Genomic DNA, 19,085 nt, shown 5'->3' on the forward strand with positions numbered 1-19,085 from the left:
AGTCCAGCTGCCTGATTCATTCTCGATATACAGAGAGCCTTGGAGCTTAAGAGTAGTAAGTTAAATAGCAAATCAATAAAGATAACTCGCCACTTGTTCAACATTCAATTAACTTACTAAATTATTACTTAGCTAACTTCATTATGCTCACTGTCAGAAAGAAGAAAATAATGATCACATCTAACCATATAAATATATTGTGAATGTTCCTAAAGCCTATTAACAAGGAGAAAGGTTGTTTGGGACGCAGTATATGAGCAGCATAGTGAAACAGAAATATTGAAATATAATGGACCATTTATACGTTGAATTATTTCAGTGTTCTTTGCAGCTAATGTTATACAATGTATACTCTTAAAGCAATTTAAAAAACAATAAAACATAAGAAACAATGTAATATACCGCAATCATTTATTTTACACAATTATGATTTGTGTTACTGTACTGCAATTTTAATTCTCATTTTCCTTATAATTTGAGATACCGTGACACAATTATAATATTTAATAAACATACCTTCCTGATTTGAAGAAAAAAAACCCCACTAAAGCACAAGCTTTTTTTCCCCCCTTCGTATTATAAAAAGCTTCTAAGTTGATTGTGATATCTGTAGGAGAAATAAAATGATGATACAGTAGCAAGGCGGGTCTTACACGGCGTTTTGAATAATTAAAAATGTTAGTATTATTTTCATTAGATTCACATGAGTTTATTGAGTCATTATTTGTACTGATTTAACAGCCCAGGGAAGATATATTTCGACAGCCAGTTAAGCGGTGATGTACTGTATACAACCTATCGTAGTCCGCTATGTATTTAACTTGCCTTACCCTCACATCTGAGCGCCAGGATATGACATCACAAGCGCACTAAACGCAGCCCTCCATAGTTGGAGGCAGGTTGAAGATCTCCCTTGTAATGGCGCCATTGAGTATTGGCATGCCAATCTGCCCCTGGTTTTCCGGCGTAGGGACTATTGCCACCCCTTGAATCTGCCACACTAGGCTTAGGCCTACTGAGTTGTGGAGAGAATACACATTTTTCATATTTTCAAGTAAAAAAAATGTAAAATCAAAAATCTTTTTATATTAACATTTTTTTTTTTAAAAAAAAAGGTCACCACTTTATGTTTTGAAAGGGTCGTCAAGTTCAACCATACAACCAACCAAGAACAATCTGTGACATAATAATCGGGGAGAAATGAAGCAATGGAAAGTAATAATCACATCTATGTGGTTTATTCACTAAAGGGAGAGTTTGTGGGAGAGGTTTTTTTAACGCCCAGCTTTTTCACAGTTAATTTTACTATTTTTTCCCCCAAATGGCTACCATTATAAAACTGTTGCCAGAAAACACTAGTTTTATAATCTGTTCCGAGAGCTTGCTTTTTTTTTTAACACTGAGCAAACGATTCACGATAATATCCTACTTAAAGTGTCATGTTTCGAGGCATAACAAAATAAAACGAGAGCAAATAAATGTGTATGTTTATATTCTAGTGCACATTTTATGGTAATCTCCGCAAAGATAATGCAGAGCTGTCACCATCTGACTGTATGATGCATCTGTACAGGTTTTCAAAAAGTAGAATACAGAGAGCACAGAAAAAAAAAAAAAAACGCAATTAGGTTTAATACACATTGTAAGTGGTAACAAAAGATGTATACTGCCATATGGGATCATCCGAATATACAACCGAAAAATCTGCGATAAAATAAAAGCTTTCTAATTTACACAGTTCTTTCTTAATCTTGCATTCGGAATGTACATTTTCACTATGAATTACATTCTCCTGTCTTTTTCTTTTCCCCCCGTTGACATGGAATACACTTCCTAGAAATCAATTGTAGGTGTAGAATAATCAAAATTGAATTCTTGTTTCCGTACAGAGGCACTGGACCATCAAAACAAACATATATATATATATATATATATATAATTCGGTAAGCAACGGGAAAAAGAAAGCAATTCATGATACAATTTGGTCTAGAAAAAACAAACCATTGCACGTACATTTATCAAATAATGTTATTTAAAAAAAAAAAGATTGCATGGGGTGATGGAGTGATCTGGACCCGTATGGACTGAGATGTGTTCAGTGGCCTATATTCTAGTTAAAATGTTAATAGGATACATTTACCAACAGCTAATCTGAAATATCCCATAGCGAGCTGATTTATAATATGCATAACCACTTCCATAAAACGTTTCAAGCATATTCCTTCGAGTTGAATGGCTATAAAAAAAGAATATAAGACGTAGACGGTGTGCATGAAAGGTTACAGGCACCTGCAATAATAGTCAGATCATTAATTTTGGTTTTGCATTAAAAATTTGGGCAGCCAGATGTACCGTCTCAAATGGGCCATCCCTTTTGTCTAAATCAGGGGTCTCTAAACTTTGCAGTGCAAGGGATACATTGTATATTTTATACATTTTCCAGAGCCAGAGGGGGGAAAAAATCAGTTTTATTTGGGGTAATCAGCGTGGTTTGGTTCAGAACAAAAGAGAAATGTGACAATTACAAAGAAAGGATGGCATGCTTTCACCTGCATTGCAGGTATAGTTCAAATGAAAACCATATGGAAACTAAACTGCAGGTTTAGATCAATCGAGAAACATAGATTAACTGAAAGACCCTTTTTTAAAGTATATATTGTAACAAAAAGCTTCAATTTTAATACAAATGTGTATGTATGCGTATAGTGTTACATTGGCAGTGTGTGTCTACGTGTGTACGAGTGTATGGTCATGGAGTGCCTGTGTATATATGTGCAAGTACAGTATATGGTGTTGGAATGACTGTGTGTGTGTGTGTATGCATGTATGTGTAAGTTGTTAGAATGTGTGTGTGTATTTATGTGTAAGTGTAAAGCTGCCCCTGATCATCTTCACATAATTCATATGTCGTGTCCCCCAACCACCATATTCATCCCTCCCACCATCATGATCATATTCCTCCCTACCATCATTTCCATTCCCTATCATCACCCTGTATTGCAATGAAATCATCCCCATCACTATTCCGAACATTGTTTTACCTTCATACACTCCAGCATGTCCTGATTAATATTTCTTTGTGTTAATCCCCTTACTTCCCTGTCCCTGGACAAGTCTGTCCGTCTGCCTGTTAATGAGCCGGTTGGGGTGGTCAATGGTCACGAGCCCATTGACTAGTGTCATTACACGTCATAAAGCAGAGTGCTGAGGCCCCAGACTTGGGTCTAATTGAATATGCCACTAATCATGGTTTACAAGGTTCGTTTTTCATTCACGGCCCATATTGCCCCGTTCAATCGCTAAACACGGTTATATGACTTATATAGGATTTGGATACAGTGTCAAATACGATACAAAAATCTGGTGCTTCTGTCCTCAGCAATATTGACCAGTGTGTGTCAGATCTGAAATCTAATTAATCCCAATAGCTTTCTTATCCAGCAGTACTTGATCTGAGGGTTGTTGTTGTTTTTACATGTAGACCCTTTACGTGATACCGTTCTGTTATTTTTCCACCTAATATTTTTCTCCAGTCTTTAAAAATTCTAAAATCAGACCATTCCCATGACATAAAACGAAAATCACATTGTTCTTTTGATACAGAAGAACAGCAGGGATTCTATTTGTTTAAGAAAGATGAAGAACAGCCAAATATCTGCAGCAATGCAGTAGTGCCTTCTTCCTATGGATATTCAGCTCTCGACACGGAAAAAAAAGCCGGAAATTCACCCTGTCAGATAGATTGCTCTAGGTTTTACGTCTGGGAGGCTGTATTACCCCGAGGCGAATCATGTACCTTATCCTTCTTCAGTCGCATCGAACAACATAGAACTCAGAAACACCAGCAAACATTTACATTTCGCTTTAATAGCAAATGTATCCAGTTAGTGGTCCCTTTTTTTTATATCTTATAAATCCCAATTAGTGCAAAGTCATTAACATTCCTCGACTCCGTAATGCAGTGTAACGGTACCTTAAAGCTTGAATGATCTGATTGTTTCATTTACATTAAACGTGTTATGCCAGTTACTGTAGCAACTGATTTTTTTTGCGGTTTGCAAAAAAACCCATGCAATTTCATTTCTAGCTTTTGTTATGTAATTTGAGATATGTAAAAAATATGTAACACCTATTTTAGTCAAAATCTACGCATTATAGTTTATAGTTCGTAGAATACATTTGTGTATCCTGGCATTTCATAAAAAAATGAAAAGCTAAGAGAGTGTATTATTGGATGCAATCAATCAAGTTTATTTCCATATGTCCTGCTTTAAAATGTTCACTCATTAAGGTACTGTCTGTAGTTGAGTCTTATTTTTCATTTGGGTCTATTGGGTAAGAAATTGAGTGGTCAGTTGAGTCAAGGGTTTACTCAGCTAACTAGACTTGGCTAAGGTGAATGCCTTCAGATGCTGATGCAACACTAACACTAAAAATGTGAACTTGCATGTCCTCACCTGAACCTCATAAAATGATATCCCCAGTGATGCTCAAACTCTTTAGTGAATATATCTACCCAAGTTGTATTCATATCAAAAGCATACCTGGGAAAGTTCCAGGGCTGGTTGCGCAGAGGTTTCCTTCTCCATGGAAGGAGGAAGGAGCTGAATTGGGGAGGCCATGGAAGGCATATCCTAACCAGGGAGTGGGCTTAACCAAACTCCTGAACATCACAAAATTATATCTCTGGCGGTGGTCATACTCTAGTGAATAGATCTGCCCAAGCTGTGTTCATATCAAAAGCATACATGGGAAAGTTCTGGTCTGTATTAGGGAAGCATGGGAAGTCATGGGTGGAGAGCAGAACTAACCCATGATAGCCATGGAAGACATATCCTAACCAGGGAGTGACCTTAACTAAACATCACTTATCCCCAACGAGAGGCCCAACAACCCACTATTATTCCCAGAGCCTCTGGGTCAAACTCAATGGTCAGAAGTATCTTAACATCACAAATAGATTTCACATTTCTCAGCCTCCTGATATTTCAAATAAACATAATGGAATAAAGGCTCATGTCTTGGTGTAATGCAGTTATCTTATTGAGGTGCAAAGTGGGAAATGTGGAGCAATCACCATGGCAACCGGTTTTCTTTTGGACCAAAATTACTCTGCATAACCTCCATTTAGCAACGCGGCATGTGCTGTTTCGAAGCGCACTTTGGGTTTGTTAAAGATTGCTCTGCAATTTAAATCAAGCTTTGTTTGTTTGTGAATCTACCAATTTGTGAACTGGCTACTAGATGTTCCGTGGAACAACATTACTTTATTTGCATAAAGCAGACTATAAATATAGCTGAGAATAAAGCAACCGATTGTTATAGCAAGAAAATGTGAGTCAGTCTCTTAACAGCAACATAGATGTCAAGTTCTAAATTCTACTGATCTAGACGGAACCTAAAGGGATGAGTAAAAAAGGATTTGCATCCCATTTAGCCCACAAATTAAAGGGGATGTCACCTATATAGAGGGGAAGAAGGTGGAGGAGCAAGTAAAGCCTTATTGTCTAGAGAAAGCAAGATACATAGAGTGAGAAAAATAATAGAAAGCGTTAGAGAGGAATAGATGCAAAGAGAGAAGAAGGAGATACTGAAATGGGTGATGGATGTAGAGACGAGAAAGCAGGAGGTACGAAGATGAACCTTCACGGATATGGGAGTTTGCAGGAGAGTTGAACATTTCACCTCCCTGATGTCCCTCTGGACCAACCCCAGTGAGTCTTTCACATGAGGAGGGCTGGGTTTGCCCTGGGTAATGTATAATTTAATCAGAGAGATAACTCACCTTGCATAAACAATGTGTTATACAGGGCCAACTGAGCCCTCCTTCAGGAGAAGCTTGCTGGATTTTGCCCTTTATAATACATCGTGGCAAAGAGGTGAACTGACTTTATTCACTAACCACTGATTTGGAGTAAGATTAAACATTTCTACCCTATGGGGGTTGCCCAGCTGGCCCTATATAATGCATACTTAAAAAAGTGAGCTATATGTCACATATATACCGATTCAGGATGGGTTCCATACTATATTTTTTTCAAAAACAAGCAAAATATGCCCTCTACCCTCAGTTATCATTCGAGGAGGAAAAGTGATTGAAAGGACATATATGATAATGATAAAATGATAAAATCCTACTTATATGCAAATCCTTGGACAAATTAAAACGAGGTTCACCTTATTTTGACGCAAGCCATTGATTTATTACACAGCCTCTCAAATTATTGGCTGTTTCCACGGGGCCGTGGCAATATCAGAAGACTAATTATTTATTCATTAGACTGATATTCAATAATAATATTTCTCATGAGTTTCTTTAATATGTGTGTAAATGAGCAATCAGTGACTAATTACACACACTGTTACAGTGTTCTATGCTCAGATCCGATGAGGTGATCAACTCAAACCTATTATTATCCTAAGATTTATTACCTGCTTCGGGGCTTCACAATTTCCTAGTTAGCATCTAGGCCTTTGAGTGAAGTCAGCATACAACAGTTTTTAATTTTCCAGGAGTATTAACTTTTAATGCATTTTACACCAAAACATGCATGCACAAAATGTCTTAATAATTAAATAACAGTGATATTGTCCTTTTACATTGAGAATAGTCAAATCTAGAACCTAGAACCCCAAAATCCTTTGCTAACTGCTGGCTGTGCTTGCGTTTTATCTACAAGTAACATATTTTTCACAAACCGGTAGTAACCATTTCTTTATATTATTACTGTTTTTATCTTATTGATGACCTTTCATTATTGTTTATCCTTAATAGAACAGTAAAACCTCAAACCTAGAACATGGAACTAGTGATCACTCTTCTACTGTGCCAAACAACCAAGAAAGTGTAGCTCTTCTTTGAAGCGTCCCTGATGACCTCAGCCAGTCTTCTATTGCGTAGATCGCCAGGATATGACATCATACCCCGGTGCTCTACATTAGGTTGAGCGGAGAAGTAGACAGGAATATCCCAGTGAGTGGGAAAGATATCAATGAAATAAAGAGGAAATTTTATTTTTGTATTTTTTTATTTTTTTTTTATGAAATTTTATTTTTTTTATGAAAAAAAGTAGGAATTGTACCTGTGGCTCAGCTTTCAGTATATCTTCTCAAGTAACCGGTAGATTATAGTTAGATTTAATTTTGGAATCAGCGGGGCATATCCCCAAAAGGCTCGTTTGCGTTACTGATGTAACATGCGACCAGCTAAATAACAACCAGCCATTCCGTACAAATCCCAGGAACTTCCACTCCTGAAATGCATGATTTATTTGCTGTAACGGTAATTGTAAAGCTTGGTATTGAACACTTCTGTAAGAGCAGACCTTTGTTTAATTCTGTAAATGCTAGGAAGGAAGGCTTGGCGAGACCACACTTTATTTGCTGGGTATTGTAATCTAAGCAGCGTAGACTGCAAATAATGTAAATTCCAATCACTTGGTTCATTTTCATGAAATTAGTGTTGTGCATTGATAATCACTTGCCGTTTTTTTTGTTGTTTATTTTTAATTATCCTGTGGTTGGGGAAATTGTACAATACCATGTTTCCTTGCAGACTTTTCAATGCCCTTCAGTGGTTGATAATTGTAATGAAAATTAAAACCTGTTTTATTTCTGCTCAATTGATTCAAATACAGGGATACAATTTGTTTGAATTCAGTGATCTTTCGGAGTTAGCTGGTATTTCTATGCTGCATAGAAACATAGAATCTGACGGCAGATACAAACCATTCAGTCCATCAACCATTCAGTCCATTCAGTCTGCCTGTTTTTCCTGACATAAAGAATCAAACCTTAATCAGTCGTTGGCCTCATGTTAGAGTCAGAAGCCCTATGCCTGTCCCATATTGTAGACGTCTGTAGAGTACCACAGTAGGCTAGAGTAGAGTACCCAAACTGAAGCTTTTCATCCACAACAATTATATGTAAAATAATTATTAGAAAACTTCTGTTGTCTTTGTTAAAACATAACATGGTTAGATGGTAAATGGCAAACTCCGTATATATTTATTCTCAATGGGATTATATATCAGAAAACATAGGTTCCTTTCCATAGCGTGCACCCAATTGGAGACAATTCACAGCAGGAGTTACCATTTCTAGCCTATGATGCTGGTCTTCTTGACATAGCCAATGAAAGATACAGCAGGTTCTAAATTTCCCCTTTTTTGGCATTTAAATACAAACCATATAATTTACTCTAAGATTAATTATTTCTTCCCTAAATATAAAAGATCACACAGTATTATTATTATTATCTTTTATTTATATAGCGCCAACAATTTACGCAGCGCTTAATACAATACATATATTCAAGGGGTCTGACAAGACAAGAATAGACAGACTAAGACAAACCGATACATTAGGTGGAGAGAGCTCGGTTTCAGGCCTATCATTATCACATATACAAATATCACTTAAAACATTTTATTGGATGCAAATCAATGTTCCCACTCTTTCTTTATTCTTTCTTTCATCTTTGACCCGGAGTCTCTGGGGGGAAGCCCTGCTTCACTGGGTCTCCGGGTCAGTTTCTCCTTTCTCACGTCCCAGGTATATATACCATCATAGAGTGTTGTATTCACGAGTAACCAAACTAATCACTGGAACCTTTGTGCCTGAAAAAGCATTTTTCACTTTATTACATTCTTATAAAATCCTTTGCTAGAAGACTTTCTTTCTTCCTCACTATTGACGGCAGCTTAGTTCTAAAAGAACGACTTATGCTCAGTAATATTAATACATTTGAAAATTGTTCCATATGCAATACCACAGCTTGGAACACTATATATTGGCAACATGTCAAGTAAAACTGTCGGAGCAGCCAAATACGTCCCCAACTATTTTACAGGGCTGTCGGAGCTTACACAGCTAAGACGTTGTGCGTGCAGCAAGTGATCACAATTCTTTGCTAAGAATACTGGACAAGTTTTAAGTACTTAATTCCAGCTTTGCCACGAAGGTAATCTATAGACAGCTAGTAATCTTTTTCGTATAGCAAGTAGTGGCTATTGCTGGTCCACAAGGACTTCCTACATTTCCTTTTGGCACATTAATTAAATTAATTAATCAATTTGCGACTGAAAAAGGGAAGACATAACAGATAATTAAAGTTTGAATAATTTGTCAGTGTTCTGAATATATTTTGTTCCAGAATGTCATAACTATCACTAACCTTTTTTCTCTTTCTGCATTCTACGGATCTTTATAAATAGTGTACTGGTTGGGTTGTGTTTAGTTCCAACAAAGGATATGACCATGAGTATAAAGCATCACATTGGAAATGCAAGAATAAAATAGGCTATTTTAATATTATTTTATTAAATAGTATGTGTCACCCTACAGAATGGGGGGGCACCTCCGAATGTGAAGTCTGTTTAGAAAAGAAGATGGAAATATAGTATGTAGAATGATTAGATTTTCAACGTGCATAGAAAGAAATAGAGAAATCCTACATGATATATTTGCAGTTTGTGTAGTCACAGGCGGTTCAGGTACAGTTGAAGGCTTCTGGATATACCTCTAGAGCTGGGTAAAAAATGCAAATCTCCAAACAACAGAAACATTGAAATTGATGGCAGATAAGAACCTTTTGGTCCATCTAGTCTGGCCATATTTTCCTGCTTTACAGGCTAAAATCTCAATCAGTCATGTCCCTTGCATGTTTAACTACCCTCACTAACAAGTCTGCTGGGAGGTCTACTTATCTACTACCTTCTCAGTAAAGTAAAACTTTCATATATTACATCTAATAGGGGGAACCATGCTGAAAAAGCCCTGTTTCCACAGTTAAGAGCATTCATGAATTCACATGTATTGGTTGTAATGTCACAATGCATGCAAAGTTGCAGGGATTTTAGGGCTTTTACTTACATTTAGGACATTTAAGGAGCCCAGCAATCCATGAATGGTAAATGGACGCTCCACCTTCACCCATACAAACCATACCCACCTTTGCCATGCCAATACCAGGGAACTATTCAGCATGTATCTCCTAGAAGACAGTATCTCCAGCAACCTAGCGCAACCTCAATCGATGCAGAAGGTGGCAGGAGTGGGTAGATCCTGAGTGGGGAGTAGCCTCCTCGTTCAGAGATCCAACTCTACCCTGGAGGCTCAATTTATCAACTCTCATTCTTGGAGCCTCCGACTAAGTCCCTTGGATTTTTTCCATGCATCACCTTTGTCCCATCTATGGCAAATCCACAAAGCCTTTTCTTTTCTACCCATTGTACCAGTTTAGCCCTGCATCAGCACTAGTGTCTGTAATGATCTGTCCTCAAAGACCGTGCCCGGTTTCCCAAATTTAAACTGTATCGATTAGATAAAATTATATTAGTTCAGGCTAAAATCTAAGAGGCTATATACAGCTAGACAAATAAAATTGTAACCGAAACCATGATTACTTTCTGTATGTAGACAGCAAAGACTCATTACCGGTATGTGTAAAAGTTGTGATGTTTCTCGCTTTCATCAGATAATCTTTCCTTTGGGAGTATATAGAAATCATGCTTGGCAGAGATCTCCAGTGAACTTAGGGCTTTCAGTTTTCCCTTTAATTAATATTTTAAATAATTATTTTGCAATTACGGAGTTCTGCTGTGCACACATAGCAGCTTCCTGCAGAAGTTGACTATTAAGGAAACAGAATGCTAGTTCATGCTCATTATCAAGAGCTGATGTGATTTGGAACATGCGTACCAGCCTTTTAAGTTCAGCAAAGGAAGCATCATGTGTCTTTTAACAAGCATCACATACTTGCTTATTAGTGAAGATCTTCTTGGTGTCCAAAATTAGGCACTTAAAAAAAATCCAAGAGCTTCTGCATTCAATGTTTAACTCACTTCACGTATACCTCGAGTCCTTAAATTAATTTTTCAGCCCTTTGTAGAATTTACTACAGTAAGAAGATTTTGGTCCATCTGATCTCCAAACTTGCTTGGCGTTGTCTCATATTTAAGGTAGTCTAATGCCTTTCCTATACTTGCTGTGATGCCGTCACTGTACCACATACTACTCCGCTTATCTACCACCTTCTCTAGGCTTTCTTACTTTTCCTGTGGGCTATATAAACAGTTATTAACCTTTACATTTGGTAGGAAAGTTACTAGCACGATGTGTATAAGGACTAAAACGTATGTAGTTTATGTAACATCAGACCCGTTCTATTGATTGTTAACAGTCAAGTCCTAATGAGAAGGCGAAGCAGTCGAGAGAAAACTCTAGGTTTTTTTTTCCAAATTAAATTTCAGAACTTTAATTTTTCCAAGTTATTACAAAAAACCATAAATGATGTGTGTACTCAACGCCTTATTAGCCTGCCGATATAAAGAAAGAGAAAACTCAAACTACTAGCGGATCAATAAAATGTCTTCTTTCCACAGGAGGAACAATTATTTGCTCTAAACATTGAGTTCAAACAAGTGCACATAAAGACAAGGGAAATAAAGGCTTTAAAATAAAGCAAAAAAAAAATAAAAAATCGCTAGTTGGAGAAATCATTTTAAAATCTCAGAGTTAAAAAGAAAATGGTTGAATAAGCCTGTTTATAATTTTACAATCTAATTTAGACAACCTCACAAAAAATAACAACAGGCTTTTTTTTTACAGCGTGAAAATGATTGCACCATTGTGTTTAGTTAGACATTGGGAAAAATGTTTGTAATTTTAGGTATAAAACAGAGCAAGACGTTTTAAAGCTGCATAGCTTCCTAAGAATCTTTGTGTTATGAGAAAGTCCGTGCCATATATTCTGGCCTCCAACGTCTAATAGGTAATGGTTTTCATAAAGACGATTATTAGACCCATTTGGTTGCCCCCTTAGTAATTTACTGTAATACAGTCTTTGAGACAGATGTATAGGTTATTTGATTCATACCCTGTTACATGGAATTTCACATTTTAAAGTCTATCAGCTCGATTTATATGACTTATGGACGTTTGTTGTAAGTTGCGGAGGCCAATACTGCTTACGAGCTGAGACCCAGATGTTCTTATTGATGGGGTTTTACAATTGTTGTTGTAGGATGTTTTATATAGTGGCTTATAAAATTCCTTAATCTCTTTTTTTCTGTTTTATAGGGTCAGAATGTTTTTGGACTCGATGTAATTGAAACACCAGAAGGTGACAAATGGCCCCAGCTTATTGTCCAGCAGAGTCTGGACAGAGAACAGAAAGACACATATGTAATGAAGATTAAGGTGGAGGATGGCGGAGATCCTCCGAGGTCCAGTACCGCCATTTTACAAGTAACCGTTACTGATGTTAATGACAATCGCCCTGTGTTTAAGGAAAAGGACATTGAGGTTAATATCCCAGAAGATGCTGCAGTTGGTACTTCAGTGGTTCAGCTTCACGCTACAGATGCTGACCTGGGCTCAAATGCGAAAATTCACTTTTACTTTGGCAATCAGATCTCCAACCTTGCCAAGAGACACTTTGCTATAGATAACAATACTGGATTAATTACCGTCAAGGAGCCCTTGGACAGAGAAGAGTCTCACTACCATAAACTTACTGTATTGGCAAGTGATGGCAGTTCAACCCCCTCCAGAGCCACCGTTACAATAAATATTACTGATATTAATGATAACGTTCCGTCCATTGACACCAGGTACATAATAAATCCCGTGAATGGCACTGTGCTACTATCTGAGAAAGCGCCACTTAATACAAAAATAGCCCTAATAACGGTAACTGACAAGGACGCTGATCTAAATGGAAAAGTGACATGCTTTACAGATCATGATGTTCCTTTCAGGTTAAAGCCAGTGTTTGACAATCAGTTCCTGTTGGAGACGGCAGCTCCTCTTGATTTTGAGGCTACAAGAGAATATGCCATTAAAATTGTTGCTTCAGACTCTGGAAAGCCACCTTTAAATCAATCCGCAATGCTTCTTATTAAAATAAAAGATGAGAATGACAATGCACCTGTTTTCACTCTGCCGGTAATTGGCCTGTCGTTTATTGAAAACAACCCGCCAGGAACGGAATTAACCAAAATCAGTGCCACCGATGCGGACAGCGGTCGGAATGCGGAACTTAGTTATATTCTTGGCCCCAATGCTCCGACAATATTCAACTTGGATAGGAGGACGGGGATTCTCACTGCGGTGAGGAAGCTGGACAGGGAAAAACAAGACAGATACTCATTTACAGTGATTGCAAAGGATAACGGAAGTCCTTCCTTACAGGCCAACACCACTGTTACCTTATCAGTTCTTGACCAAAATGACAACAGCCCATCATTTACTCACAACGAGTACAACTTTTATGTCCCAGAGAACTTACCCATGTATGGCACAGTGGGCCTTATTACAGTAACCGATGCGGATTCAGGGGAGAACGCCATAGTCACACTTTCACTCGTCAATGCAAAGGATAATTTCATAATCGATCCTATTACTGGTGTCATCAGACCAAACATAACATTTGATAGAGAGCAACAAGGTTCATACACTTTTCAGGTTAAGGCTGTTGACAAAGGCAACCCACAAAAGTCCTCAACTGTGAAGGTCACAATATTTGTTGAAGACGTCAATGATAACAAGCCAATGTTTGTCATCCCTTCAAACAATTATTCGTTTGAATTAGTGCCAACCTCAACCAATCCAGGATCTGTTGTTACCAGAGTCTTTGCTGTTGATAATGATACAGGCATAAATGCTGACCTTCGTTATAGCATTATAGGAGGAAATTCAAGAGGTTTGTTTGCTATAGATGAGAAGACTGGGAATATCAGCTTGAAAGAAAAGATCATTGTTGGAGATCATGGTTTACATAGACTTGTTATAAAAGTAAATGATTCTGGGAAACCTGAGCCATTCCACACACTAGCTCTGGTGCATTTATTTGTAAATGAAACAATAACCAATGGATCTTATATTCAAGAACTTGTGCGAAGGAATATGGAGACACCGGTTGGGCAGAACATTGGAGATGGTGAGATAACCCCACAAACTAATGATTATGTCAAAATCATTATTGCTATAATTGCTGGTACGATGACCGTGATCCTCGTCATTTTTGTTACTGCTTTGGTACGTTGCCGTCAAACACCACGACATAAAGTCGTTCAGAAAAGCAAACAGAGCGGGGAATGGGTTTCTCCAAACCAAGAAAATCGTCAGATCAAGAAAAAGAAGAAAAAGAAGAAGCGTTCTCCCAAAAACCTTCTCCTAAACTTTGTTACAATCGAAGAATCCAAAACCGAGGATCCAGCCCATGAGCATATCAATGGCACCTTGGACATTCCCGTGGAGTTAGAAGAACAGACGATGGGAAAATACAACTGGGCGACCACACCAACTACCTTCAAACCAGACAGCCCCGATCTGGCCAAGCACTATAAGTCTGCTTCTCCGCAACCTACATTCCAGATAAAGCCTGAGACACCAGTTCCTCCTAAGAAGCATCACGTGATTCAAGAGCTTCCCCTCGACAATACCTTTGTAGTGGGCTGTGACTCTTTGTCTAAGTGTTCCTCAAGTAGCTCGGATCCGTATAGCGTCTCTGAATGCAGTTGCCAAGGAGGCTTCAAGGCACCTGGCCCCATCCATACAAGACAGGTAAATTAAACTGTAAATTTATCCAATCAGTTGTTTTTTTCCAGTGTCTGATTCTATGATTTCTTATTCTTTGCTTCACTTTCCTTTTTTTAATACCAGTATTCTTTCTAAAAAAAGATTAAAAGCCAAAAAAAAGTTAATGCTTGGTTGAAGCATTGAAATATAAACAGTTTGTGACTCATGGATGTTAAAGAGAGAAAATTAGAATAAAGTGGATCTTGGCTGTGGGGAAAATTGGATGCTGAATGATTTCATTATGGGATATTACTGTCTGTAGATGGCAGTGCAGCCCTTTTTGGTTCAGCTGCAACCTACACGCTTGCAGAAGCGATAGAAGGGAAAAAAACAAAGAAACTGGATTGCAGTGCTATTGTATGCATAGGAATCCTGATAATCTGGACCAGGTGCAGAGCAATAAGGCTTAGCGCAATCTGATAAGTGCTTCTTAATGCTAATGGGATGGCGGACTTCTGCAGGACTAAACTGAACTTCAAGGTCTTTTACGAGCAACCTAGGCTAGCGGGCGAAGAAACCCAAGCAGAACAGCTACCAGTTCTCTTATAAAGAACAGTAATGGTCACACAATAAGAATGATGCCGCAATAAGCACGTGTGTTAAAGTTGTTGAGAAGCTGTTTTATCAACATATTTTATATTTAATATTTCATATAATCATACTGATAAACCTAAACCATCCAAAGCGCCTAAGCTAGGCAAGAAACACACCAAGGGAAAACCCTTGATTCAGTATCCTAAGTGCACAATAAACATATTATGAGGTTTAGCAATCTACCTGATTATTACAAAGGAACACAGAGATTTCACCATTAAAGAAATAAGAAATGATAGTTATGAGCGTGAGATACTAGACATACAACTTAACTCTTAGTGTACCGCAGGGAAAGCTAGCTGGTAATTACAGATGTTATCAATCGCATTTTTCTTTGAAAATTTTATAATTTTTGTATTTATACAGCGCCAACAATTAATACACTGCTTAAAGCACATACATTCAAAGGGTCTGACACACTAAGACAAACCAATACATTAAGTAAAGAGGGCCCGGCTCACAAGCTTATTATTTCTTAGCCCAATATTATTCGCGAACAAATATGGGGTAAAGTGTGCGTTTTCTGATCCAAACCGACTTTATATTTTTAAACAAGTAACACGAGAGATCTTCCACGGGTGTGAGACAGACCTCACATCTTACCACTGCCTTCTTCTGCTATATCCATCATGATTGAAGTTCAGCCTGGAAGAAATTGCAGAGGCGTCTCACATTGACATCAAAGCTCTAAAATGTATCACACGTTAGCGGATTCCGCCCTTTGTGGAATAATTTCAGCAGATACTATTTTATGGATTATAACTCGGCTTTCGCTAATATTGTTATTCATCAATTGGTGATTCTCCTACAGAATGTACGTTTGCTGCATTACTATCAGGCAGACTTTGTTGCAACTAAATATTTCATGCATCCTTTGGGGAATTCATTAACAATCAATGTTACCGTGTCAAATCCATCTAACTGGGAACATAAGATTATACCATTCACATATCATATAGCGCCACAAGTACTTGATGTATGGTTCTACGCGTAATATTTATCATATCATCTTTTTGCACAGCTGTAGCTTTGTTTACAGTAAGGAAAGCTATTTTTATGTGAATACTTGGTTAAATTCAAGCATAGAAACTAATAAAAAGCCACAAAAGTACATTTAGACAATTACGGTTTGAAGGGTAGCTATTTGCGGGGGGGCTTTCAATGTAAGTTTCAATGATACCAAAGTGAGAAGAAATGATAGAAATGAAGGTGTTGTCCACAATCACCACGAATTGCATGAAGGTAAATATAGTTATAGTATTTAGTCATTTTAGCCTCTTATTATGAGTTAATCTAAGAGGGAGTTTTGTGGCGGGGAAGGGGGGTGAGCCAACTAGTAAAATACTTGTAAAACTTTTATTTTAGTGATTTTCAGATTCTTAAAGATGCAGACAAATTTTACATTTTTTTATATAAATGTAGCATTGGAAACATAATTTCTGCTAGTTAAATGCCCCCCCAAAAACAGTTCTTCAGTCAAGTAAAAGTTTGCTGTAATTGGTCTTGTAAGAATAACCAATAGCCAGTCTTTTTTGCCAGAATTGTCTACAAATGTATCTGGTATTTATCCAATAGGTCTAGTTGACCTTCTCTGAATTTAGTTATGAGGTTGGGCTCATAGCTCTAAATAATTAAATCCTTAATCGATGTCCAACTCACTGACCTATAGAAGGCACCTTGTCAGGCTTCTTATATGACCTGAACCCGGAGAACACATATTTCCATAATTTTTTTATATATATTTCTTCTTTTGCTGCCGTTGTTTTAATGAAATGTGCCGGGTCAGTATGGAAAAAACGATTACTGCTTCGTCTATGGAATATGCGTCAGTGATGTATAGTGGTTCCGGGAGGTGAAAAGAGGGAAAATATTTTATGAAGCTAATCAACCAGCCGAATAATCGGTAACAAATAATCCATTCGAGGAGAAAGAGAAATGCGGTAGAATGTCCTGGTGAAACATAAGACATTATGCACATAGTACGGGTGGAAATGAGTGTTCTTTCAGTCCAGTGTCACCTATCCAGGAATCGGCACAATGATTAGAAGCCAATTGCAGTATTTATTTTGGCAGAAGGTGGTACGATTTGGCAGCGATAAGCTTTACTCGACACACACTGACTGTTTACTTAAAAATAAACACTGCCACGTTCAATTTAAAGCCATGGCTTTCGATGAAAGTCAGGTTCGGAGATGAAATCTCCAATGATTTTCAATTAATCGAACGTAAAAGAAGCTCCTGATAAGGGTTTCCATGATTGTTTGGGTATCCGTGTTTTGGGTTTACCCAAGCAGGTAATAGTAAAAAAAAAAATATTTCTTGTAACAATAGGAAATTATTTATAAATTTGCAACAAACATTATAACTTAATCATAATTTTATGAATGTACAGTAAGTGTGTCTGACTAATAATTGTTGGCTGGAGGGTAATTGTCCACCGATGTTCTTGCTCCCCCTTTTAAGTGTGTTTGGGGCTAGCTTGCCCCTTATTTTGGCCACAGTCCCCTCCTGTCTTGTATATGGAGCAGGGGAGGGAGAACTCCGAGAGTAGCCTGGAAAGTTCCTATGTGTGCATGTAGATGTAACACTGATCTCTATATAGCCAGAATTTATTATAATTTATGATAATGAGATGTAATATTTGCATTACATTCATACAGACAATCATAATCATGGTATATCGTGTGGAACGTGTGGCCCAACTGTGCATTAAATGGACACTCCAGTCATAATAAGCACTTTAATGCATATAATAACCAAGTATCATCTTTAAACTTAAGTTTCTTCCATCTTACATATGCATGGAGGGATTCAACACCCCCCCCCCATGAATTTCCCATCTTTGTCCATCTCAAGCTCCTTGGCTTGGCCGTATACATCGTATTTTTTGCTGGTGGGCCTGTATGGTCCAATGGATAGTCCTTAATATTAATTTACAATGTATAACTATCAAAAGTCTGTTTTTGAAATGATTATTTTGTTGTTGCCACTGAATTCTGGAAATCGAACCTGCCAGTCGTATAACCCTTACAAAAAAAATTGTATATTCCCAGTGTTGTAGAATGAAGAACAGTTTTAGACTCCAACTAAACGGGTTCAACAAATGAAAGGATACACAAGACAGTTTTGACATGTTGTCAGAAATGTTCACAAAGCTGTTTTGCACATGATTGGATACATTTAAGCAATAGGAAATTTGCGAATCTGGTTGGTGGAAAGAAGTTTGGATTCTGAAGATTTGTTTGTCCTTTGGAACTAAATCAATGGCAAAACTGTCAAAATATTGGATTTAAGGTGTGGTCTGGTGGATTCTCCCAGCTATGGGATCTAATCTCATGCTTCATGTTGAGGATTGGATTTACCGGTCCAATTGTTCCGCTGTCTCAGAAAATATGACGTTTTAAGTTCCATTTATTTTTTGTTTTTTGAATTTTTTTCAAGTATTTATCGGCAATATTAGAGAGGTTTCATAGTCTTAGTAGATTGGTAGAAGAAGCATATATATATATATATATATATATATATATATACCGTATTGGCTCGGATATAGGCCGCCCCCGTGTATAGGCCGCACCCTAAAAGTTTGGTGCTTTTTTTAAAGAATTTTTTTTTTTAATAGATATGCTGCCACTCTGCCCCCCCCGAGAGATATGCTGCCACTCTCCCCCATCCGAGATATGCTGCCACTCTGTCCCCCCCGAGATATGCTGCCACTCTGTCCCCCCCGAGATATGCTGCCACTGCCCCCCCGAGATATGCTGCCACTGTCCCCCCCGAGATATGCTGCCACTCTCCCCCACCCGAGATATTCTGCCACTCTGTCCCCCCCGAGATATGCTGCCACTCTGTCCCCCCCGAGATATGCTGCCACTGTCCCCCCCGAGATATGCTCCCACTGTCCTCCCCCC

The 19,085-nt window shown here is 37.9% G+C and overlaps 1 protein-coding gene across 1 annotated transcript in view; it reads left to right on the top strand.

Moving 5' to 3' along the window:
- LOC149281989 (protocadherin-11 X-linked-like) overlaps positions 1-19,085 on the top strand; it is a 349,492-nt gene that overhangs the window by 15,582 nt on the left and 314,825 nt on the right. Inside the window, exon 2 of the mRNA XM_089498744.1 lies at positions 12,082-14,568. Coding sequence (XP_089354870.1) covers positions 12,082-14,568 — 2,487 coding nt within the window. The remainder of the gene's footprint in view (positions 1-12,081; positions 14,569-19,085) is intronic.

This window comes from Sceloporus occidentalis, unplaced genomic scaffold (genome assembly GCF_023333645.1).
Source record: "Sceloporus occidentalis isolate IW3139 unplaced genomic scaffold, rSceOcc1.0.p SCAF_125, whole genome shotgun sequence".
NCBI classification, from domain to species: domain Eukaryota; kingdom Metazoa; phylum Chordata; class Lepidosauria; order Squamata; family Phrynosomatidae; genus Sceloporus; species Sceloporus occidentalis.